The sequence below is a fragment of the Cotesia typhae genome, unplaced genomic scaffold, assembly GCF_013202065.1.
Source record: "Cotesia typhae breed Kobodo isofemale line unplaced genomic scaffold, CoteBio_Ctyphae scaffold_91, whole genome shotgun sequence".
Taxonomy (NCBI): Eukaryota; Metazoa; Arthropoda; class Insecta; order Hymenoptera; family Braconidae; genus Cotesia; species Cotesia typhae.
In genome coordinates this window covers 2,516,601-2,544,199 of record NW_027423781.1, presented here as the reverse complement: position 1 = coordinate 2,544,199, position 27,599 = coordinate 2,516,601, and the positions used below count along the sequence as shown (strand labels likewise).

Below are 27,599 nucleotides of genomic sequence, written 5' to 3'. Positions count from 1 at the left end.
TTGATATTCGTTAATGTTTGACGATGAATATCTCGTAACGGCTTCACTTAATCAAAAAATTATAAGAGACCATTTTTGTAGAGCAGTAAATTTCCTACAAAATCATGAGTTCCGCAATCCGAAATAATTTTTTTCATCGACTTATAAAATTCATAATAAAAACGAATATTTTCCTTAAAATAGCCAAACTTCAACTATGAATATCTTTTAATCGGTTGAGTTTTTGAAAAAGTCATAAGAGACCTTTTTTGTAAAGCATTCAATTTCTCACAAAATCTATGCCACGGAATATTTTTCCAAGCAGTTGGAAGCGAGATATAAATTTTTTTATCTGATTATTCGAAAAAATAGAAACCCGCAAAGCGGAGGACCTTCCCGTTATAATTAAGAGCTTATACTTGGAGAGAATTCTTTTTAGGTGTCTACGAACCTATTTTTCAGAGTATAAAGTCAAAAATAAATTATTCGATTTTTTTGACCCACCTAATATATATATATATATATATATATATATATATATATATATATATATATATATATATATATATATATATATATTTATTAACTGTTAATAAAAAGCAATTTTCTTTTGACATTTTTTATAGCCCTATAGCTGGAATACATAATAATAATTCAATTCATTACATAAATTAACGTTTTTGATTTTTGAAAATATAAAAAATATACGGAAAAAAGTAAACTGTAATAAATAATAGTCGATTTGTAATAAGTAATTATCAACTGCTAAAAATTTCCATTTCAAACTGTAAAATCCTGCACTGAAAAAGAAAATTCTTAACTGGAGTGTAAATTTTCTTAGCTTAAGAAAATATTTAGGAAGATTGAAAATTTTTTTAATTAAGTCAAAGTTTCTTGAGCCAAGAAAATTTCTTCTTGCTCTAGAATCATTTTTTTTCCTTGAAATTTTTTTGGCGCAAGTAATTGGTTTTTTGTGTGCGATTTTTTACTTTTAGTAAATTAAAAAATCAAATTAATTAATAGTATTCATTTTTTTTTATTTTATTTTATTTTTTATTAATTACAAGTATCTTTATATTCATTTAAAAATATATCACATATACTTTTTTGCAATGAATTTCATTTTTATATTCATTGAATAAAAATGTTTATTTTTTTTCCACATTAATAATATTTATAGCAAACATAAATTTTATCCACATTTATTTTTATATCTTTGACATTATTTTTGTTTATATAGATATTTATTTATTTTTGACCAAACAGTGGTTATTTTTTCTGTACATGATATTCCACAAGCGTAAAAGCCGCCGAAAATTTATAAACAAATAACAGTTTAAAATAAAACTCCAGTACTGTGTAAACAACGCATCCCCCGGGGATGGAAAAAATTCTACCTTCGTTGGATTATAATTTTTTGCTGGACTCTGAGTTCTTTTTCATCACGCATAATTCTATTCCCAGCTACACAAAAAATGTTTAATAATTGTCAAAGCTAGCAAAAAGACGGATAGAATTTAATTAAAATTAATTAATCATAAAATATACAGCCGTCCTGCAGCTCTAGTACATAAAATAAGCCTTTTGAATATTAGTTCGTTATTTTACTTCTAGATGGCGCTTGCGACAGTTTCTCGCATGCGAGAAGTACTAATGGTCAAAAATAAGGTCAAAAGTGATTTTTTATGTTATTATAATGTCAACGGTCTATATCTCAAGAAATATTAATTTTAGTGATTAAGTTCAAAGGACCTTTTTCACAGAAAACTAAATTTCCTATAAATTTTGTTCTTACCATTTTTTTGATAAATTCAGTTGTTTATGAAATAACGTCGAAGAAAGAAAATTTAATGAAAGTTCTCAAAAATTTCTCGAAATTTGACTTTTTTTAAGTTTTTAACAAAAAAAACTCAGTAGCCATCAAGGCAAACGTCTTTAGGGCCATTGATAGTAACTACAAAGTCCTCAGATCGCTGATTCCGTCATTTTTGGCCTCCAGTACCGACCACATGCGAGAAGCCGCCGCCTATGCGCCACCTAGCGGTGAAAAAACAAACTAACGCCGAAAAAAGACCCTTAAGCAATGTTTTGGTATAATTTACAAAATTTTAGAGTTTTCAACACGATATTTGAGAAAATATATACAAATTTATCAAAATTATTAAAATTCTTATATAAATAAATTTAAATTCCGTAGAAATGTAGAAAAAAATTCTAATAAAATTGAAGTTCTAAATTTTTTAAAATTGGCATCAAATTTCTATTCTTGCTCCTTGACCTTTCCCAATAAACTATTAAATTACGTAATCAATGAACGAGATACATATTTTGTGGATGATTATCAAATTCGCTGCTGCGGGTGCTTAGATTTCCTCGGGAGCAATTGATACCCTCTGATTCATTGTAATTACTGCCGCTGGAGCTATTGTTCCCATTTCCGGATCTTGGGTGTTGTGTATAAGCGACGTTAGCTAGACCAGAGGGGTTGATCTGGTGAGATGGGTGCCGGTTCGATCTAATAACAGTCTCTTCGCAAACCTTAGTAAGTCTCCGGCTTGAAGACTGGAAGTAGCCTTTCAATCTCTCCTTTGTTGGTCTGGAACAAAGCTCATTAATTTAGTAAGCTGGTGATTGTTTATAGAGGTTAGGAGATGATGGTTGCAAAAAATCAAGTCGATTGAACGTTTTTATCGCTTTTTTTTTTTAATCTGCATTGACGATCAAAATCAATACATTTTATTCAGTAAAGACCTTAGTTGGTAATATTTAAGTTATAATGAGTCAAAATTAAAATTGATTATGACTTTACATTAGTTTTGAAATTGCACGCCTCATAAGCGATGCGCATGAGGTAGTGCTCTACTCTCGCTTTACAAAAATCAAGTAATTTTTTTTTAACTAAAATTGTCTCCATTTATTTTATATTTTTTATCTGCATCCAGTAAAATAGTAAAAAAGTTTGGAAAATCCAAAAGTGCACGATTCATAATGCTCATTTAATTATGAAATATAAAAAAAAATAAAAAAAATAGCTATCCAATTATTTGTCAATAAATAACGAAAATAAGGAAAAAAAAAAAAACACATATGAGTCGTGCAAAATAAAAAGAAAAAAAATTTTTCGATCGTAAAGCACTCTCTGATGCTTCGCATCATGAGTCGTGCAATAGTAAAAATTCCTTCAATTTTCTTTCCGTATAGTTCTGGAATTTTTAGTCTGCATTGACGTTCAAAATCGATACAAAATTGAAGATAAACGAGTCTTCATATTAGTTCTAATGTTTTTAACTTCTACTGTCACTCATAACAGAAATCAATACATTAAATGCATTAAGGACTGTAATTGGTGGTATTGATTGACGGCACTAAATTAAAAGTAAAATTGAATGTGTCTTCATACTACTTTTCACATTTTATCCTGTATTGATGCTCAAAATCAATGCAAACACTAATGTTGTTCGCGGTATCACTGCTGATACGAAAATACTATCACGGTAAAATTCTAATTGAAAATGTCTGACGGAAAATTTTATAAGTTCATAATGATAATGACAACAACAACGATTTGATAAAATTTTCTTCATTGGCCTGGAACAAAGTTAATGATTTCAGTGAAGAAGTGGAGGTTGAGGGCTGATTTTTAATACGGTCCTTTAGAGAGGTAAGGAGCTGATGCTTACAAAAAATCGGACCGATTGGACTATTTTTTCGTGATTTATCGTGCTTACAAGGTTGAATGAAAAATATATTGATTATAATGTATCATTTTTATTATTTATTGTAAGGAATTATTTAGGTTATTTATAAGCTTAGGAAATTTTTCTTAAAAATTGTAGATGATAGGGAGAAAAAAAAACAACTCGGATGTATTTTTCATGATAATTTAATGGCAGTTATGGGTCACGACACTATTGATCCAGAAAAAAAAAATATTTTAATCGTAATTGATCTCATGTAATTGAAGGTTTTTTCTTTTTTATAATAAATCATGGATGGTAATTTTTAAGTGAATAGAGGTGACTTTTATGCAGGGAAAACTGCCCCAATTAGAGTGATTACATTAGAGATGGAAAGTTGTGGGGGTTGAGAATTCCTTGGTAGACATTGAAGACATAGTTGCGCTGACAGATCAAAGGAAGTGGATTGTTAATTATTGATCAGTCCAGAAATTGTTTGACAAGAATGCGTACAAGCAACGATTATTGAAAGGGGAGATTAAGTATTCTGCTTTACTTTGTACTAAAATTTTTTTCTGACTACTCGATTTTGAAATGTTTTTTTAGGTAATTGTCTGTCTGGATGCAGCCTGAGAGGTATTAAAATTTGAGAAAATTCGGGCGGATAAATGCAGCGGAAAAATGTCATGCATTAATGATAAAAATTTCAATATGAGATTACAATGATTAATGTTCTACTTTATTTATATTATTAAGAGGATAAGAAAAATTTAGTGTTCAGGAGATAATTCTCACTGATAGTCGATTTAGGGTGATAAGAATTTAGACTGCATTTGAAAATGCTCTATCTCTAGATACATAATTAAGAAATTACCTTGTATCTTGTGAACTATTGACATTTTTAAAAATATAAGCTCATCCCGATGTTACACTCATCGAGACCTTTCATTTGAGTACCCACATCAATTTTTCATATATTTCATATATTTATATTTATATTATATATATGTATATATGAAAAATATATGAAAAATGCGTGTGAGTACTAAAATGAAAGCTCTTGATGAGTTTTACGGCGAATTTTTGGTATAAGATATTTTTAGTTGTAATTTTAAAGTAATGTAACGATTTATATTCTTCATTACGAAAAAAAGCACAAAAAATAGTATATGCATTGACTTTGGGTGTCAATGCAGTTCAAAATGTCATTTTTATTAAATACATTCTTAATTGGAGTTTAAAGGCGATTTTACTACAATTAATTCAATTATTATTGAAAAATTATGAAATAATTTTATGTACATTGACTTTGAACGTCAATGCAATTTAAAATACGTTATTTTTCAAACAAATACTCTCCCGATTGGAGTTTTAAGGCGATAATACTAAGAAAAACTCTCATCAGTATTGAAATATTACAAGAATATCAAATGCATTGATTTAGAGTGTCAATGCAGTTCAAATGCGTAATTTTTTGGCCAAATACATTGTTAATTGGAGTTTAGAGGCGATGTTACTATAATTATTTCAATTATTATTGAAAAATTATGGAATAATTTCATGTGCATTGACGTTCAAAGTCAATGCAGTCTAAAAACGTTGTTTTTCAAACAAATTTACTAAAATTAGAAGTTTTAAGGCAATAATACTAAGAAATAGTCTCATCAGTATTGAAATATTACAAGAAATATTAAATGCATTGATTTCGAGTGTCAATGCATCTCAAAAAAATTATTTTTTATACAAAGTCATTCTAAATTGAAATTTATATAAGATATCACAACAAATATTTTTATTAGAGTTTGAATATAAAAAAAAGAGCATGTGCATTGATTTTAAGCGTCAATACAGTCAAAGAACGATATTGTTTATACAAATACTCTCTAAATTGACATTTAGTTGTGATATTATTATAAATATTAGTTACAGTGTTGCTATATTAAAAAAAAATCATGTGCATTGATTTTGAGTGTCAATGCAGTTCAAAAAACGTTATTTAAACTCTCAATTGGAATTTTAAGGTGATATTACAACAAAGATTATTTTTAAATTGACACTAGAATTCAAATTTGCGCGCGCAAGCGCGCGCCTTACTATAGCGTTTACATATATTTTCATGCTCATGATATATTCGACCAATCACGTTACGAATAGTTTGATGCCACATACATTTCATCTCAATTTTATTATGGGACTAGAATTTGAATTTGCGCGCGCAAGCGCGCGCCTCATATATATTGTCATGATATATTTACGTGTCGTTTATATATACTATATTCATTTTCAACCAATCAGAATAAGAATAATTATTTTCGACCAATCACATCACGAATACATTGGTTTCACATACATTTCATCTCTATTTTAATATTTAGATAATAAGAAGCAATTTCACTTACATTGATTTTGAGCGTCAGTGCAGTTCAGAAAATCTTTTTTCTGTACAAATTTACTTTAAATTAAAACTTTAACGCAAGATAAATAATATTACGTCTCATTGTAAAAATATATATTATCATTATCATTCTTTCGACAGTATGCAAATTTTTCACGTGTATATTCCGAGCAAGAAATAATTTACATAATCCACGTTGAAAGTAATTAATTTCCGGAGAAGTTTGCGTGACGCTTACATTTCAATGCACGGCAATAATCCAAAACATTTATGCGGATATTTTCCATTTATTATGTTATGTCAAAAATTCATAGGCATATATTTAAAGTTTCATTAATCGACACTATGTTATGTAACTTTTAACTAGATTTTGCCTTCGAGTTAGACAGTTGCAAATGTACCGATGGCCTTTCTGTTTCAAAGTTCAAAACCATTACCAACATTTTAGTAACTAAACGAAAAAACAAAATAATGTTAAAGTTACCGTATGTACTAATTATTGTACGCCTCGTAAGCGAAGCGTTGAGGTTGTGCTCTACTCTCGACATTTCAAAAAAAGCAATTTTCTCAAAACTGAAATTGATTTTTTGTTATTTATATTACACTTATAGGTTAATTTGAGTGCACCAATATCAAGTCAAATAATTTGTCAGGCACATAAAATATATTTCAATAACAATTTTTTTGTTTAACATAGTAAATAATAACATTAAATATAATCTTTTCTGGACGTCCGTGTATGGATGGGTGTATGTGGCATCAAAATTGCTCGAAAAAATGATCGTACCGGATTAATTTTTTTTTAATTATCTAAAGTAACACACGACAGAATTTCTTAGTTAATATGAGCGTTCAATTCACTGTCGTTAAATTATTATTTATAAAAAACTAATACATGACTGTTGATTTTTTTGTATATTTATCTATACATTTTTATTATAGTATTTTTTTTCCTCACCTTAGAGTTATCGCGCTACTAAACCATAGCAGAGTTTTCTGTTTTTTTTTTTTTTTTTAATTATTTTATTTTAATTTGATTAATTATTTGATTGTTAGCAGTAATAAAGATAAAAAAAAATTGCTAAACTTCTTTAAAAGCATTTTTTTATTTGTTTATTGAATAAAAATAAATTAAAAAAAAAAAAAAGTCAAATGTAAAATCTTAAGTTGTAACCTCATGAATATAAGTCCATCTGATATTTATAAATGGTACTTACTTACAAATCACGGTAAAGTTACATTGACTATTGAGGTGTTTTTCTACATTTTATATTTTATTTTAATCAATTTTATTGTGAAAAATGAGATTATGAGGCGTGCACTTTTGGATTTTCCAAACTTTTCCAAATTTTAAAAAATTTTTGGATACTTATTAAGGATATGATGACACATTTACCCTAAAAATTCAAAGTCGATTGACCAATTATATCCCAAGATAAATTCAATTAAAAATTGGATATTTAACATGCATCATCATTTTTAATTTTTCAAGTAAATTTTTTTTTCGTCTAATTAATATGGGAATCTATGTAGAATCCTACATAGAAAGCGCCATGTGGGAATTTAGGTTGGTTCCCCATATAGATTTTTTCGATAGTTAAGGAAAGAGGCCGAGTACAAAAAACCCCAAAAATGTTGTAAAAAAATCGTTAATTTTGATAGAAAAACGCAAAAAAATTTTTCTCTCTCAAAAGCTCTAAAAATATTAAAAATTAAATTTTAAAAACCTTTTCTGCAAATTGAGCTACTGAATTAATTTTTTTATCTGTGACGCATTTTTACGGCTCGACAAATCGATTATTCGTTCATTTTTAAAATAGCATTTTTATTTTAAAAATAACTTTTTTATTTTTTTACTCCCTACAATAATAAATCCATAAATATAAATTAAACAAAAAAAAAAAAAAAAAATTTGCTTATCAGAGTTTTAAAATAATTGCTTTTATTCTTGTTTTTGTCCCCACAAAACTTTCTTCCCCTAAATATATAAAAAGCTATTTTTCTTCTTCGAATCTTTTAGCTTTTAATTTAAATGTCGCTAAAGGATTTAGTTAAATGATAAATATCTAACTTTTTATTTTAATATCGCAATGTTGAACAAAAAAAATGTATCAAAGATTATTTGTATGTATATTTATATAAAAGTGAGTAGAAAAAGTGAAAGGTGAAATCATTTTCTTTTCGTTGTCAATATGAAAGTCATACAATTGATATTCATGACATTTTTATATTTCATTTTATTATTATACAGGTTGTTGCAATCGGAATCTGAATCGGAACGTATATTATATCTTCAAAATAGAATCCACGAGCGCACTCCTTTTTTTTGTTATCATTTTTGTCACTTTATTTGAATATTTTATTATGAAATAAATATATAATACACAATACACAATTATTTAGATAGAGTTGTTCCTATTTCATACAATTGTTGAAGTTTTTTATTTTTATTGTAGTTCATATTTTTTTATTCTGTTCTTTTACATGTTTTTACATAAAGAACGGTCGTGATGATTATACTAACGATGATATCGCGTCAGAATTCAAATCCGGTGAACTGCTACACAGTAAATGACATTTTTAGACTGCATTGACGCTCAAAATCGATGTATGTACTACTTTGTTATCATAATCATCAAAAAGGGTGATATTTAAGAATTTTATCGAGTAAAAATTTAAGGTAGAACCCTCGCGACTTTCGTAGTCAAAAGTTTATGTTAGAGTGTACGGTACATATTCTTGAGAGTAATTATTGACAAGCCTAAAACTTTTTGCTGTTTATGTACTTATTTTAGCCAATCACCAACAAGAAACTGACCGTTTGAAAAGTCTGGCAACACTGCATGAGCGTTAAGATATTTTATAGTGGTTACACTGTAATATTTTGGACCAGCTGTAGACTAACCTCTGTTTTGATACACGCGTTTATTTATTTATTTACATACATTTATTCGGAAATATAATTACAATGTCTAAAAAAAAAAATAATTGACAGTATTGTTTTGTTTTTTCAGAAAAATCAGCAATTAAATTTTTTGTGTTGATGTATTAACTGATTTTAAATTTTACTATTTTTTATTATTTCATCTGACTATTATTTTTATAACTTATCAAAGATTAATATATATTATTATATTAAAATTGTTAACTTTTTTGAATTTTTAATAAATGTAGAAAAATACTTATTTTCATAAAATAATCATTTTTATTTTTTTTTTAAATAAATAAAATTAATAACTGTAATATTACACCTTACGTACATTAAACTTTTCAAATTTTTCAGCGCATGCGCGTCTCATACTTTTTTCGCGGCTCACAAAACTTGCGTTGTTGCCATAGCTTTATTAACGTATCCCTTCCTCGGCTAAAGTCTGGTAAATTTTTCATTACTTATTAATAAATATTTGTGAAACTCTATGGTAAATTATCAATGAAATTATTTTTAAAAAATTGTTTAGTTGTTAGTTAACGTTACTCTAGTTTTTTAAAAAGATCTTAAGAAAAGTTTCTGAGATATAAAAATGTTTGTAGGTAAACTTTTGGATATCCCGTATACCGTAACGTATAAGAGCGTTAAAAACTCAAACTTTGAAATTAAATATCTCTGAAACTAGATGGTCAAAAATTTTCAAATTGCGCCAATCGATGCAGAATTATATGAACATTGATCTGCCAAAATTAAAAAAAAATCCTAAGAAAACGACTCTGGCGAGGGTACTACCTTAAATCAACATTGTATTTAAACTAGTTATAGTTTTTTATACTACACTGACAATTTTTAAATCAAAATACTTATTTTTGGCAATTTCTCCAGATCTTTTCACTCGATTTTCAAGAAAATTTAATTTTGTTGGTGAGATTTAAAAAAAAAAAAAAATAATAATAATAATAATAATAAACTTTATAAGTAACTAAAAATACAGAACGAAGTTAGTTTATTTTTATTCCTCAATTTCCTCCTTCACTCCACTTCATAATTCGAGTCGTCAATTTGCAGAGAGCTCAACAGAACGTTAAATGATAATCTAACTTTATTGACTAAATCGACTCCCTTCTACGTATAAATATCATTACAAGTACAAGATATAATAAATATAAAAGGAACAAAAAAAAACCGATATAATCATAATGATAATAATAATTTCTTTACATTATTAAACCCAGTAATTCCCTCAAAGTATTCATTTTCATCACCTACAATACTTGTTACCTTCAAAGGCTAACTACATAAAGTTCAGGTCATTGAACGTTCAAAGTAATACCAAGTATTATTATAATTTATAATTTATTTCTTATAAGTTAATGTCAAGTTATTTACATGTACATTTAACATTATTTTCAGAATAATTTTTATTAAATTCTTTTCTTGAGATTTAAATGTTAATTTAATCAATCACAATTTTCCGTATAATAAATTTAATATTGGACAAAAAAAAATCTTGAATTTTCTCGAGGTTGGGTTCTGTAAATATTGTACCTCAACGAATGAATTATTTATATCTAAGTCAATAAATAGAAAACTGAATTTTGATTATTATTATTTTTTTTTTTTTTTTTACGTTAAAATATACTGCAAAGAAATTTCAATTAAAAATATTAAACTAAATATTTTCTTGGTATAAAAAATTTATAATTATGCAAATAAAAATTTAATGTAATAAAATGAAAAAAAAAAAAAAAATTCTGTTTAGAAAATTGAATTTGCATATTAATATAACATACCTGCTCATTTGCCAAGACGCATAAAGTATAGGGGTTGCGACTGTGGGGGTGAACCCGAGCCAAACAAATATCGTGTAAGTAATGTCAAAGTGACCTTCATTCTCCGCCGTTTCCACAAGGGCCAATTTTGCGAGTCTAGAAAAAGAAGTACAATATAAATGTTTGTGTTCCAAATTTACTAAGTGGTTTCATTCATTTTAATTTAATATTTATTAAATATGAGCTGATGAAATAAAATACTCATCATCAGTAATATTCTTTTGTATATGAGACATAGAAAAGCTTTTATTTATGATGAAGAACAAATATTTTTCTTCCGCGCTATTTTTCTTCTGCTTTTTTATGTAAATGTTGTTTTTTTTATTCTATGCTTCTTTAAAGCAAAAATTGAATAAAAATAATGATGATGCAGTCTTTTTTAGAATAAGATCGATTGTACAATGGTAGAATTTGAATTTGAGGTGCCGTTCTATGGGTAATTGCATTTTTACTGCATTGCTACTCAAAATCAATGTATTTGGTTAAGAAAACATGTTAATTGGTAGTATTTGTTTATAAAAACAAGCAGAAGTCAAATCTAATGTGCCTGCAAACAATTTTGGTATTTTTACTGCATTGACACTCATAATCATTGCGCTCAATTAATAAACATCTTCATTAAAATTGGCTTAAAATTATAATGATGCAGCCAATTAAAAAATTAAAAAAATAATTTTTTTTTTTTTTAATTTTTGAATTTTTTTTCAAAAATTTTTGATTTTTTTTTCTCAAATTTATCAAGTCACTAATACAGAATGAAGAGAAAAATGAAAAAAAAAATTTTTTTTTTCATTTTTAATAAAAATCATGACTTTTTCAGAGCGAAATTTTTGCTCCTTTAATTTTTTTAAAAATTAAATCTAGTCGGAAAAAAAACGGTTGGCTAGATTAAGTTGAAACTTCGTAGGATTTTTGTGGGTATATTGAATAGTAAAACGCATATTTAACATTAGTGATTTCCGCAATATTTTTGATTAGGCGCTTGATTTTCCAAAAAACCACAAAAAGCCCATTTTTGGTTGCTTTTTCAAATTCATGTAATGATTGAAAAAAAATTTTTTTTTCAAAAATCAATAGCCAATCCTTGTAGAGAATTTATTCAAGTTTTCAAAACTAATCTTAAAATTTCTGTGCGATCATTGGTTGCTGAGATATTGGTAATCAAAGACAAAATGATCTTTTTCCATTCAAACACCGATATTTCAGTGAGAAATGCTCGTATTGAGATTTTTAAAAAACCAAATTAAAGCTGAATAACTAAGCTATCTAGTCCATATGAAGGTTAAGTCAAAAAAATTTTTTCTACGTCCGGAGATTAAAAAAAAAAAAAAACCAAAAAAATTTCGAAATTTTTTTTTTCGGTGGTTTTCTTAAGATTCCTCGAAAACAATTTTGAAAAAAAAAATTTCAAACTCAGATCCGAAAACTAGACACTTAGAGCTACAATTTGTTTTTTTTTTTGCTGTACGACCATTTTTGTATAAGTTACAGCCTGTTGAAAATCCCCCAAAAATTTGGATTTTTTCTTGCTTCCTTAATTTTTGTAAGAAGTGTATTTGTAAGGACTATTTTTCAGTAACAAAAATAGTAAATGAGCATTAGCTTGTCCTAACACAATTTTGTCTACATTGACACTCAGAATCAATGCAGTATATTTATTATTCGGCTTAATCAGCCAAATTTTGTTAATAACAGCAAGTAAAAATTGAAACTGAAGATTTTTTTAACGATTTTTGCATTTATCTTGCATTGACTCCCAGAGTCAATGCACTAGTTTTTTCTTAATGTTTCTGGATTTATTTAAAAAAAAAAATACTAATAATAATAAAAATGTTATAAAATATTACGATTATAATTACGAAAGCATACAGCAATTAAAAAGAAAAATATGATCGTCGTTACAGAAATCGAATTACTCTGAAGGATAAAACTAAAATTCACGGTAATCGTCTCGAGTTTTTCTTCTTAATACAAAAATAAAACCCGGAGGATAAAAAAAAAATAATACCATCAAGGATATCACAATAAATCTTTTTTCGTTCATTATTTTTCGCTGAAAGATTGATTTACGGTACCCATGAATTTTTTATCCATTAAACAACGTTATCATTATCATTTTTTACTCTTTCTAAAAATAAAAAAAAACTCACTTCAAAACCATTAACGGACACAGCAAAATTGCGTAATAAGACACCATGAAGATAAGATATTTTTGCGAGCGTATTTCTTTAGCAACATCTATTTCCGGATTGTAAGTGTTAGTTGTAAACGCAGATAATCCCATTGTAGCAGTTGTTGTTGTCAAACTTCCGCTCCCACATTTAATGTCTCGGTATGTCCTATAACAACGAGAAAAAATGTAAACATTAACCATAAATATTATCACAATCTAAGGATTAAAATAACACTTGGGTAAATATTTTCGGTTTTGAAATTATCTTAATTTATAAAATCAATATTTATATTTATTTAACCTAGTTAAAGAAATTGCTTCTCATATAAATCTTTGTTTGTTAGCATTTATGATACAAATCCTTTTGAAAAATAATGAAACTGAATTTTTTAAAGACCTCTTGACGCTGCATTGACATTCGAAATCAATGCAATGGCAGTTAGTGTATTAACCAATGATATTTGTCAACAATCTGGGGATAAAATTCTAATAGAACATTTTTACAAGAAAATGAAATATTTATAACTGCATTGACGCTGAAGATCAATGCATTTCTCAGTTCATACCTTAATTAGTAATACTTGTTCTTAATTAAGCGTTCAAATTCAGATTGAACAAGTTTTTATACTAAAACTGACGTTTTATACTGCATTGATACTTATTATCAATGCACTAGTAATTCGTGTTTATAATATCGCATTAGATTTCAAATCAAACCAATTTTTTACAAAAGAATAGCTTTACTGTATGGCATTGACGTTCAAAATCAATGTATTTTGACTGAATTTTAATTACTAATTCTTGCGTATAGTTTTGCGTTAAATTTACTACCAAGCAAACTTTTTACAAAAAGATTTTGTTTTAATGCTGCATTTATGCTCAAAATCAATGCATTTTTTTTAATAGATGCTTCAATTAGAAACATTTATTTATAATGAGGTTGGAATTTTATATTAACGAATTCTTGCACAAAAACTGGAATTTTTGACTGTATTGACTCTCAAAATCAATGTATAATCTTTAGTAGGTATTCTAATCTTTATGAAAACTATTTATGATATCACAATAGAATTTCATACATCAAACAAATTTTAATTTTATCACTATACCCAACTTGTCTTGACTTGCATAGACTCTCAGAATCAATGTTTAATATTCAGTAGGTATTTTAATCTTTATGAGAACTACTTATGATATCACAATGAAATTTCAAACAAAAAAATCTTTTTATTATTCCTTATTTTCTCCTGCATTGACCCTCATAATCAATGTATAATCTTCAGTAGTATCTTAATCTTTCTGAAAACTATTTGTTATATCACAATAGAATTTCAAACATACAAATTTTTACCAGTCCGAAAATGATACTGCATTGACTCTCAAAATCAATGTACAAGCTTTAATATGTATCCTGATTTTTATGAAAACTATTTATGATATCACAATGAAAATTCAAACAAACAAATCTTTTTATCAGTACGAATTTATCCTGCATTGACTCTCAAAATCAATGTATAATCTTCAGTAGTATCCCTAATTACTAATCTTTATCATAACTCTTATACTAATCTACGTTGACAATGAGCGTGTTCACCCGAACTGAGTTTTGAGTAAACTTAGTAAGATATGTATAGTATAGTAGATAAATATCAACAGATTCGGTAGAATATGGCGCCAAGTTCCGTTCTCAAGCCAGACTACCGAGTGTGTATATACCGTAAGCAGAATCGTTTTTTGAGGTTACAAGTTTTTTTTCAAATTTAATTTGATTTTTTTTTTATATGATATTTTATAATAGTAGTTCATGCTTTTTATTACGCGTATTACTTGATTATTATCAATTATCTTTATAATTTCTATTTAAAATTATTAAAAATAATCAGCACAAACTATATGTACTTGGTGTGCGTTATTGTGTACTTGAATTTTTTTTAAGTATCCTAGTAGATACAATTTAGAAATTTCATAAAAAGTGAAATATTTCGTAACTACGCACACTAAATACGTTCCAAAATTGTTTCTTTTAATTTTTAAATTTACAAAAATTTTTTTTTAATTTTCGAAAATCATATACAACCATATCGGTTACTTGGATTTTTTAATTTTTTATTTTATATCTTTTTGTAAAGAAATAAAATTTTTTTTTTCTTAATAGTCTTATGAACGTGGACTTGGCACGATTTTTTTTTACAGTGAAACTGTTTTTGTTCGGATATGTATAGCAAGGAATGCTTTGACTATACTAAGGCTAACTATAAGTTTACTCACAACTTAGTTCGGCTGAACACGCTCAATTTACGATACTGGTATATGTTGCGCGCGCAAACGCACGTCTGAACATTAGTATGGAATTATATATATTTTCATGCTTATGATATATTTGACCAATCACGATACATGATATATTTTCATACTTTTCATTTAAATTATAAGAGTGGATCACAATAGAAATCCAAACAAGTAAATATTTTATTTTTCACTCCCCAATTTATCCTGCATTGACGCACAAAATCAATGTGTCATTTTCAATTAACGCCTGAATAACAACAATATTCATTCATTATCATTATTTTAATTAATACTGATTAAAATTTAAAAAATAAAAAAAAAATACTTACATCAAGTCAGTACTAACATCGCTGTCATGTCTTGAAGAGCCTTTTCTTCTTGCTTCAAAAATCGCAATTGCCGACAATGGATCTTCTTTATTTTGCAACTCACGACTTGATTTAACATAAATATACGCAGTAATTGCCAACGGCGCAATATACCTGGAATAAAATATTATAATTAAATCATAATTAACATTCATCGATCAAAGAATTATCGAAATGTTAAAATACACATTTTAATTACTCATTAAACAAACAATGCGAAATAACAGATGACAGATATGCGAATTAAAAAGTACAATTTAATTATTGTATGCAGTAATTCCGCCGACTGTTTATCATTGTTATTCGCCGATCGAGCTCTAATAATCATATGAATATTAATTGACAATTAAACGGCAAAATACGGATTGTATTTTTCACGTCCAATCGCAAGAATTAAAAAAGTTTGATAAACTTAAAAATATATACAATTTTAGGAGTCATTTTTTTTTCCAGCTCGGTCATTAAACTTTAATGAAGAACCCTATTCAATATTAAAGCTTGATGTAGCTTCATTTAGCTGTAATTAAAACATTTTGATTGAATACGTCAACGCTTTTTATTCGCATCGTAAATAATCACTGTACGCGGGAAATTAAAAATAAATAAACAAATATTGATTAATTTTTTTTTTTAAATAACAGACAGATAACATGAGCGCTTAAAGCATGCTCATTTGGTTTTTACAACTAAAAATTGGATATATTTTTAGTTTTGACCGCACCATCATATTTTAATATTTATTTCCACTGTGAATAATGTGGATTTATTTCCACTATATAAATCCATACTTCACGCAGAAAAACTTTTGTTAAGATAACCTAAGATATGTTCCCTGGCGGATCTGAAATACCGTAAAATTACGGTATTCTACGGTAAAATGCGGTCGATATACTGTGTGGCCACCGTAGATTACAGTAGCGTTCTATTTGCACAGTAGAAACCGTAAAACACCGTAACTTACAGTAAAGAATGGTGAAAATACAGTATAGAACGGTAAAATTACGGTAGCGTACGGTGAAAATATGGTAGAATATATATATTTCTGAACTTTCCGCATTACCGTATTCCAATGGTAACCTACCGTCAAATATACCCTATTTTAGCAATAAGTTACCGTACAATAACGGTAAATTACTGTACAATCGCGGTAATTTGCCGTAAAATCTCCGTAATTTACAGTGTCATACTATATTACGGTAAATCACATGTTAAAATAACAAAATTTGTGTTATAACAATTTATTGATATGTTATAACAACAAAACAGTTTTGTTACGACACAAATTTTTTAGTTGATTCGACGAAATACTTTAATTGGTATAACAAATTTTTTCATTGAAACAGCAAAATTATTTTATTAAAATAACAAAGACAATTTGTTGAAGTAATAAAGAGAATTTTTAAGAATAACAATGAAAATTTGTTGGAATAACAAATAAATTCATAACAGTGAATTTTACAAGAATACATTTGAAAAGAAAAAAATGAGTTTTGTTATTGCAACAAAATCACTTTATTGCAGCAACAAAGTTATTTTGTGATAGCAACAAAATGATTTTGTTAGAGCAACAAATTGATTTTGTGATTTAACAAACTGGTTTGTTAGTATAACTTGAAACATTTTGTTAATGCAACTAATGGATTTGTTACTATAACTATACTTATTTGTTATCACAACATATTTTTCAGTTATCCGATCTTTTGTTATTTTAACAAAATCGTTTTTATAGGTATTCCGATGTGGATTTCCCATGTAGGAATCCAAGAACTCACAGGTTCCTATCGTCTTTACCGACATTGAACAATTAGTACATAACAATATTTGTGTATTCGCACACATACAACACTAAAAAAATGCCCTCTAAAATAAAGGTCTAAGACTGGGATTTAAAAAAAATTTTATAATATTGCATAATTTATAATTTAGATCTTTTTAAAGTGTTATTTTTTTTATGAAAATTTCATGCTTATGGAATATTAAAGAGGATAATTACGTCAATAAAAATAAACCGCGCATGTACTGCTGAATGTCGTCGACGAGATTTCCGAGACAAATCCCAAGACCGTCAAAGTGCCCTTTTTTGAAGCTCTGCAACATAATAATATTATTATTAAGCATACATAAGTAATGTTACTGAGAAGTTATTCTGAAAGATTCAGAAGCGACTTAAGGGAAGAAATCTTTAACATTAGTCTGCATTATATTCTGCATAAGAAAACAACATTTGTATCCTTATTGCTGTTTTTCTGTATTATATTCGAGATACAGTGAATAATAATAAAATAATATAAATGGAGGCAGCTTACCGAGAGATCAAGGTAAGTAGTATAAATTGGAAACGGCAGCACAATGCATATTGCGAAGAACCATGAACCGAGAGCACACACAAACGCTGGTATTCTTGGTTTTCCAGGATCGCTTAATAAACGGTATCGATCCCCAGCAATCAGTAAATATGTCATCATCGATACGTGGAATGGAATGTCCTGAAATGAGTCAAATAGCTTCGTTTAATATTTACTTTAGCTTCGTCAATGTTGTGACAGGATTATTTCGATAATACTTTGTAAATTCAGTTTCATGTGTATTGGAATAATCGGTGTGGTTTTCGAGTAGAATATATTCAAATTTTGTGAAAATCGATTGCGGAGATTCTTAGAAGTTGGCAAAAACAGATTGCATTGATTTTGAGTGTCAATACAGTAGAAACAACATTGCTCTTATAATTGGGCTGTGACATAATTTTAAACCTGTCACATAGAAAGAAAAATTTCTTGACTAGAGAACGAAATTCTTGGCTCAAGAAAATTTTCGGGTGCCGGAAGGAAGACCGAAGTTGTGTTGGCCGAAGTAAAAATTTTTCGAGAAATTCTATTCTTGGTGGAAGTAATTTTTTCTTAATTCAAATTATCATAAATACTTGATACAATAAATTTTTATATTTGATCAAGATTTTTAGATACTTCAGGGAAGCAGCGCCACCTACTTCAGCTGAGAAAAAAATTTTCTCACCTTGAGAAAATTTTTCTCTTAAATATTTGATGCCCATTTTATATTATTTTAGCGTGCAATTTTACATATTGAATAAAAAGAAATGATGAAATATTATTTGATCTTCCCATTTGACATGTTAGTCAGTAAAAATATTAATGAAAATTTACTATCAAGATATTTAATTTTTTGGAGCAAGGGGCTGAATTTTCTTAAAACAAGAAGATTTTCTTGACTTAAATAAATTTTCTTGGATCAAGATTTTTATTTCTTAAAGCAAGAGAATCAATTTGTTGAAATAAGTGAAATTTCTTTTGTCAAAAAAAAATTTTTTTTTCACTCAAGAAAATAATTGAGAAGAAAAATATTTTCTTACTTACGAATGCATTGGCTTATTAAAGACTTATTAATGGCTTATTAAAGTAGAAACTTTTTATCAAATTATAACTGAGTATAAAATCAGAAATATGAATTTTGATCCGCAAATTATGATAAAACAACTACACATTATGAAATATTAACAATTACAAAATTATATTAACATATATAAATCACAAACAACCGAAGTGAAAATTTAATTTCCATCATGTCAACACGAACCTTTGTAACGATAATAATCGGGAAACGTTCATTTCCGGGAGATAGTATTCAAGCGGAAGCACATTCTCTGGAGTATTCACTTTCGATCAGATGTGTCTATTCATCTGTTTATCTATCTATTCATCCATCTTCCATCTATTCTGCCTCCCCACACACGTTGTGCGAGAGATAACACATTTTATATCGAGCTCTCAAGATAACAAATAAATATTACATGTATCATGTTTGCTACATGAAAGTAAAAAGTACAAAAAAGCAATGAAATAATTATCCGTGATAGTATAACAGACCTTTTAATATTAAATTCAAAATTAAATTAAAAAATTGGAAAATCCAAAAGTGCACGCCTCATAATCTCATTTTTCACAATAAAATTGATTAAAATAAAATATAAAATGTAGAAAAACACCTCAATAGTCAATGTAACTTTACCGTGACTTGTAAGTAAATACCATTTATAGATATCAGATGGAGTTATATTCACGAGGTTACAACTTAAGATTTTACATTTGACTTTTTTTTTTATTTATTTTTATTCAATAAACAAATAAAAAATGCTTTTAAAGAAGTTTAGCAATTTTTTTATCTTTATTACTGCTAACAATCAAATAATTAATCAAATTAAAATAAAATAATAAAAAAAAAAAAACAGAAAACTCTGCTATGGTTTAGTAGCGCCATAACTCTAAGGTGAGGAAAAAAATACTATAATAAAAATGTATAGATAAATATACAAAAAAATCAACAGTCATATATTAGTTTTTTATAAATAATAATTTAACGACAGTGAATTAAACGCTCATATTAACTACGAAATTCTGTCGTGTGTTACTTTAGATAATTAAAAAAAAATTATTCCGGTACGATCATTTTTTCGAGCAATTTTGATGCCACATACACCCATCCATACACGGACGTCCAGAAAAGATTATATTTAATGTTATTATTTACTATGTTAAACAAAAAAATTGTTATTGAAATATATTTTATGTGCCTGACAAATTATTTGACTTGATATTGGTGCACTCAAATTAACCTATAAGTGCAATATAAATAACAAAAAATCAATTTCAGTTTCGAGAAAATTGCTTTTTTTGAAATGTCGAGAGTAGAGCACAACCTCAACGCTTTGGTTTGCATTGACGCTCAAAATCAATGCAAACACGCTCGTTTTACTTTTTATAGCCATATTTTTCAATAATATGAAGTTAAAAGTTGAATCTTAGGCTTCTTTTAATAAAAACTGTTTTTTTTTTCAATTACATTGACAGCCGAAATCAATGTAATTTTTCTTTTGTCTGTATCTCAGGTTATACTTGTTTGATTTAATGAAATTTTGAAATTTTCTTTTCATTGACTCTTAATTGATATATATATATATATATATATATATATATATATATATATATATATATATATATATATATATATATATATATATATATATATATATATAAAAAAATTTAATATAATAATAATGATAAATTAATTTATTATAGTCATAAAGAATATACCGCCAACTTCATTATCCGAGTTCATCATAGAAATTAAAAAAAAAAATATATATATATATATCTAAAACGGTTGTAATTAAATGAAATCAACATTGTCCGTGTTTATCTTGCTTTCGCGCTCGTTTAGTCGGAAAATCAAGAGTAAAAGCGCTTGTAGGGAACGTCAAAGGTCGCTTTTAATGAAAAGTTGAAATTTTTTTTTTCACATTCATTAACAGATGATCAAGCGTGAACGATTGCTTTGTACCGTTCCCAGTTCTCATTTTAAAGAATTATTTATCAAGCGTTGAAAGCTTTTAATTAGAAACACTGATTCAACAAAGCTAATTAGCCCAATAATTGATTCTACAAAAAAAAGTCGGACTTTTATTAACAAAATGAGGATTTTTCCAGCTTTTACTGTGAAATACGGGTATAATCAGCTGATCCGGTTGCTTACCGCCATCTTGCTTTTGATGAAGCCTTCCGTTATTTGAAAAAAAAGGCGCGAATTTTTTTAAATTTGAATTTAAAAAAAAATTGTTAAAAATGAGCCATTTTTTCTCGGAGAAAACAAATGTAACCCTTTAAGTTGTGCATCAAATTTTAAATTGAAAATTTTTTTAATTAAATAATAATTTATTTTAATATCGGGTTTGTTTATGTTCAATAAAATAAATAAATGTGTTAGTGAGTGTGGGTTAAGTAAAAGAGAGAATAATTGAGCATTAAAGGGGTGAAATATTAAATTGACGTCCTGTTGCGAAGTAAAAACATAATATTGAATTATTGTCATATAATAATATATTTAGTGTGGTAAAATTCAATTAATCATGATAAAGTTTATTTTTAGTTTATATAACCTTAATGTACTGGGTATAAATATGTCGAATAAAATTTTGTTAATCCTCATTGTTGGAGAAAAAATTGAAGATTGATTGACGATAATTGTAAGGGGAGAATGAAAACTTAGTGTGACGCCAATTGTACTAAAGTATTTATAGAATTTTAGTGTAGGTTTGCACTAAGAAAAAATTTTCGATATTTTTATTTTCAAACAGGTCCGATTGTTTTTTTAACTTCCCGCTAAGAAAATTGAAAATTTTCAAAAATCGGGAAGTTATTGGTTTTACCCCGTTTTTTGAAAATCTTAGATTTCCTGAAAATTTGAACCGATTCGGACCGATAGATTTTGAGAAATTTTGAGAAATCTCAAAAAAATTAGGAAAAAATTTTTTCAGAAGTGGTTTTTTTGAAATAACATTTAAACGGCGCAACCGATCGATTTCAAAAACTAATTAACTCTCAACCTTGAAAAACCACGTCGATTGCCGCCAATCCGGTCAAAATCGGTTCACTCATTCAAAATTTATTGCGGTTTAAAAATCCAAAAATAATGTTCTGTGAAACTTCTGTCAGACTTTTAAGCTCAAAGAGCGCAAAAGCACAGAAAGGGTATCTTTTTGAGCTCGAAGAGCTCAAAATAACATACAGATTGTATTTTTGAGCTCGAAGAGCTAAAAAAAAAAACGGCCATGTATTAACGGAATTAGCGGGAAGTTGCAGAGGTGGCCTTTAGGGTCAACTGTTTTCCTAATTTTTAAATCAAATTTTGTGATAAATACTTGTAATTTTATCGTATAAATACACTGCCCCAAAATTTTACTTATTCTCTAATATAGAATATAAAAATATCACTTTTACAGAAATAAAAAAATCTATTAACTTCTCGAGTGTAAAAAAATTGTCCCAAAAATGTCCCAAGCTTGGGACATTCAAACGTGACACAATTTGGGACAATTTTGGAACATCTTAGAAATAAACAGAAATTTTAAAATAGTGCATTTAAGTAATTTTTAGAACTTTTTTAAAATATTCTTAAGACAATTTTAAACGTTTTTCAAATGATTTTAGTAAAGACAATTTACTTTTGCACGGTTATAGATTTATCGTAAGATTAATGGATGAAAATTTTGGGACAATTTTAGGACATTTTTGGGACTTTATTGGAACAAATTTAGGACATTTTTGGGACAACTTTGGAACAATTTTGGGAAATTTAAAAAATATTGTAGTAAAATTGTCATAAAATTGAAGTATTCCAAAAATTAAAAAAAAAAAATACGTAAAATTGACGACAAATTACTTAAATGCACATTTTCAAAAATTCTGGTTATTTCTAAGATATCCCAAAATTGTCCCAAATTGTGTCACGTTTGGATGTCCCAAACTTGGGACAATTTTTTTTACACGGGCTCGAGTGTAAAAAGCTTGTTGCCAGCTTAGATATAAACAAAATTGAAAACTTTGTTCGAATTATCGTTCCATAATAACTACAATTGACCTACTATTTATTCACTATTTCTGCCCCTAATTATTTCACGTCTGTTCGTTATTTAAACAGTGCGTGAATAAATAGTAATTCGATCCATGAGGTGTACAAATAATAATAACAATAATAATAATAATGAATAATGAGTGATAGTATGAGGGGTAGAATACGAAGGGATGTCAATCATACTGACGGAAGTATACGCATGATATAACATAAATTCCATAAATATTAACAATAAAAATGATAGTTAATTGAAATTTAAACATTTTTTAGTTGAATAATTGTTAGTAACAATTAATTGTTATTAATTTACACGTTTCCAACAATACAATATAAGCTTTGTCAGATAAATTTACAATATTTACTGATGCTGGAATGTTTTTAAAATTTTTATTCGAACCTTTATTGTAGGTACGCAATAAAATAAAATTTTTCAGTTATTTTTATTTTTTCAGTAAGCATTTATAAGGACTTTTTTTTTTCAGTTATGAATTTTTCTGATAAATAGAAGTGTATAATGTAAATATCGAGTATAAAAGTCCGACAAATGTAGTCAATATAGATTTTTTACGTAACGAATGTTTTGTACTGTTTTTATTATTATTATTTTTATTTATACTTATTTTATTAATAACATTGTATTTTAGTCTCAAGAATGAAAATTTCAATTTACAAAAAAATCGGGTCAATAGATCTAGAAATATTGAAAAAAAATATATGCAGTGATTTTGAGCGTCAATGTCGTAGTAGAACATTAACAATTGCATTGAAATTGTCTGATTGAAGTATATTTCATACATGACTAAGCTAAAACTTATCAAATGTTATTTGAAGTAGTGATTACATTGATATTGAGTGTCAATGATGTCGGAAATTTTATTTACTATGTTAGGAAATAACGCCGGAAACTAATTAAAATGTTTTATAGGATTTGCATTGATTTTGAGTGTTAATGCAGCTTGATAAAGTCGATTTTTTTTATTTAAATACTCTTTCAATTGAAATTTCAGCAAATAATAACAAATAGAAAACAAAAAATAACAAATTTGGGATTTTTTAGACATTAATTAAAAATACATTGATTTTGAGTGTCAATGCAGTGTAAATGGCATTTTATAGGGAAAAAGGGTCTTTTATATATGGGAAGTTTATTGCAATGCTACTAATTAGTATTATTCATTAAGAAATTGATAAAAAATGTATTGATTCTGAGTGTAAATGCATCCTGAAATTGTTATTTTTTATTTAAAAATTTTTTCAACTAAATTTTCAATAGATAATAAAAAATTAGAGTTTTTGTTAGATATTCATAAAAAAGCATTGATTTTGAGTGTCAATGCAGTGGAAAATGGCATTTTTATTTAAATACTCTTTTAATTACATTTTCAGTATACAATAACAAGTTAGGAACTTTTATTAGATATTTATTAAAAATGCATTGATTTTGAGCGTCAATGCAGCGTAAAATGACATTTTATAGGTAAAAAAAGGTCTTTTATATGGAAAGGTTATTGCAATGTTACTAATTAATATTATTAAATAAGAAATTAATTTAAAATGCATTGATTCTGAGTGTCAATGCATCCTGAAATTGTCATCTTTAATTTAAATACTCTTTTAATCAAATTTTCAGTAGATACTAACAAATTAGGGGTTTTTTTGTTAGATATCCATCAAAATACATTGATTTTGAGTGTCAATGCAGCTTAAAATTGTATTATTCTATTCAAATGCTCTTTTGATTGAATTTTAAGCCTTAAATAACAAAATTGCAGTTATTTTTGGAGATATTGACTAAAATGTATTGATTTTGAGTGTCAATGCAGTGCAAACCGGCTTTTCCACATAAAAATTTTCCAGTCAAAATTTCAGCGGGATGTATTCAACAAATATTACCGATTAAGATGTTTACTAACTATTACATTGATTTTTAGTGTCAATGCAGTTGAAAGTCGCCGTTTCAACAAATTTACTCTTGAGAAAAAATTTGATGCGGTGTTATTAATTATTAATGATTAAATCAGTCAAGTTTATGAAAAAAAAGAATATATGCATTGATTATGAGTGTCAATGCAGTCTAATAACATCCTTTTCCCTTAAAAACTGATCCTAAATAGATTTTTCACGCGATTTCATAAATAAATAATGCTAGAATCAATAAAAATTATGTTTGCATTGATTTTAAGAGTCAATACACTAAAAACACTTGAAATTGCAAAAGACAAAAGAAGTTTAATCAAAGCAGATAGATACTAATTGAGGTTGACTGAGAATTTCGAATGCTTAAATGAAACCTTTGTAATTATTGAGTTCCCTTCGTCGTGTGGTAAAAGAGATTACTCCAGTCTGTCTTGACATACAGATAAAACGGACTACTGTGGTTTTATTGAGGTTCCTGAAGTTCTTAGCAATGGTTTAGTGATACTTCAGTTCAAAGCACTATACCAAATATTATATCCGGAATCCTTCGAGAAAATAGATGCTTTTCGAGAAAGTTTTGTTCACTACAAAACTAGATTCATTAATGTTACTTCGGACCGTATTTATTTAAACTCAATATTGACGGACAATTTTCTTGACCGGAATAAATTTGAGTTTCTTGTTCAAAGTAGTATTGTGCTTTTGATTAAACAATTCAATTTATAATCCAGTGTTAGAAATTGTAACATGGTTGACATTAATAGGTTCTGGGTTACCGTTTAAAAAACATATCAAACTTTTAAAAAAATCCAATCGTTAGATTTTGAAATATTGACGATAATAAATTGCATTGATTTCGAACGTCAATGCTTTAAAAAATATTTACAGTATAAATTGTAATAATTTACCCCGAAAGAATACATTTTGTTGGAATTTTGATATAACACTGATTAATTTTACAAATTAAAACTTTATTAATGACTACATTGATTTTTAGCGTCAATGCAGTTCAGAACTGTCATTGAATTGTGTAAAGAAGATTTTTCTTCAAATTTTGACTCGATATCCGTAATAAATATTGTAAATTGCGATGTTTAATAATATTATTACATTGATTTTAAACATCAATGCAGCTTGTCGTGTCAATTACATTACAAATAATTTTTGTTAATAAATTTGAAACGATATGGCTAATAGAAGTTACAAATTGTAATTATTATTGACAGTTGCATTGATTTCGAATGTCAATGTAGTAAAAACGGAATACTAGATACAAACGGCCCTTTTGGTGGAATTTTAAGGCGATATTACGAATTGAGACAATTATCAAATCAATGCATTGATTTAAAGCGTCAATGCAGTTCAGGGACGTCTTTAAATTATGTAAAGAGTAATTTAGTCTTCAAATTAGTGACAAATCCTCGAAATGGTGATGTTTAATACGACTTTGCATTGATTTTGATTGTCAATGCAGCCGAGAACGGAATATTAAACATAACGGCCTTTTTTTTTTTAATAAAATTGTAACACGTATAACGGATTGAAATATCTCCGAATAATTGCATTGATTTTAAGAGTCAATGCAATCTAAATTTCTCATTTATCTTTTCAAGACACTTTTATTAAAATTTTGACTGGATGTTTCTAACAAGTAGAACGATAATAAAACTTTACGAAATGCTACATAGATTTTGAAGGTCAATGCAGTATAAATACGTCATTTATGGTTAATAAGCATTTTATTAATACTTCAACCCACTTTTTATTGAACTTAAAACACGAAATAATTAACAACTGTAACACTTTTACGATTTTTCAAAGAAATGCATTGATTTTAAGCGTCAATGTAATTTAAAAAATTTATTTATCTCGAATAACAAATCTGTAAAGATTTATTTTTTAAGGTACTTCGTAAATATTATCTTTTAAGACACTGATAAAATTTTACATTGATTTCGAGCGTCAATGCAGCATAAAAGCGTCATTTGTAACCAAAAAACCTTATTTAATTGATATTACAACGCGATTTTAATTATGAATTAATTTTTCAATAAAAATCTGCAAGGAAAATAATAAATTTCTTTTTTTCTTCATTAAGCCGATAAATAAAATAAATTACATTGATTTTTCTTTTTAGGTGATAATAATTATTAATAGTGAAAAAACTTACTTGTATCATTGCCAAAGATAAGCACAAAAACTTTCCAAAAACCCAATTTTGGATCAACAAAACCGCGAGTGTAATTGGAAGAACAAACATACATTTAGCGATATCCGATATCGCGATATTAATTAAATACGCGTAAGTCGGGTCGCGATATAATTTATTTTTGGAAATATGCATAATCATAGCGGCGTTGGCGATAATTCCGATAGTTATTAAAATCGCGTAGATTAATATAAATAGCGGGTAAATTTTAGCAACCGCAAGTCGTAAAATCGGTTTTGAAAGATCGAAGTGATACGACAAATTGTTGAGATCTTTTATGTATTCGGCAACTTCCGAGTAATATTGGCTGGGAATTAAAGCCATTTCTCGTTTAGCTTCTTCCATTTTGTTTGAGAAAAAAAAATCGGCCGATTTTGTCGCAATTTAAGTAAAATAGAAGCTCTCCCGA

General features: G+C 27.3%; 1 protein-coding gene across 1 annotated transcript; it reads right to left on the bottom strand.

Annotated features, from left to right (window-relative positions):
• Nucleotides 1-1,004: 1,004 nt before the first annotated feature.
• On the bottom strand, nucleotides 1,005-27,599 carry LOC141537350 (5-hydroxytryptamine receptor 2A-like). The gene is made up of 7 exons (XM_074258270.1): nucleotides 27,152-27,599; nucleotides 17,949-18,128; nucleotides 17,636-17,730; nucleotides 15,604-15,756; nucleotides 12,963-13,151; nucleotides 10,774-10,908; nucleotides 1,005-2,575 (listed from the first exon to the last, which is right to left on the bottom strand). The coding sequence occupies exons 1-7, from the start codon at nucleotides 27,533-27,535 to the stop codon at nucleotides 2,287-2,289; spliced, it is 1,425 nt and encodes a 474-aa protein (XP_074114371.1). The 5' UTR covers nucleotides 27,536-27,599; the 3' UTR covers nucleotides 1,005-2,286.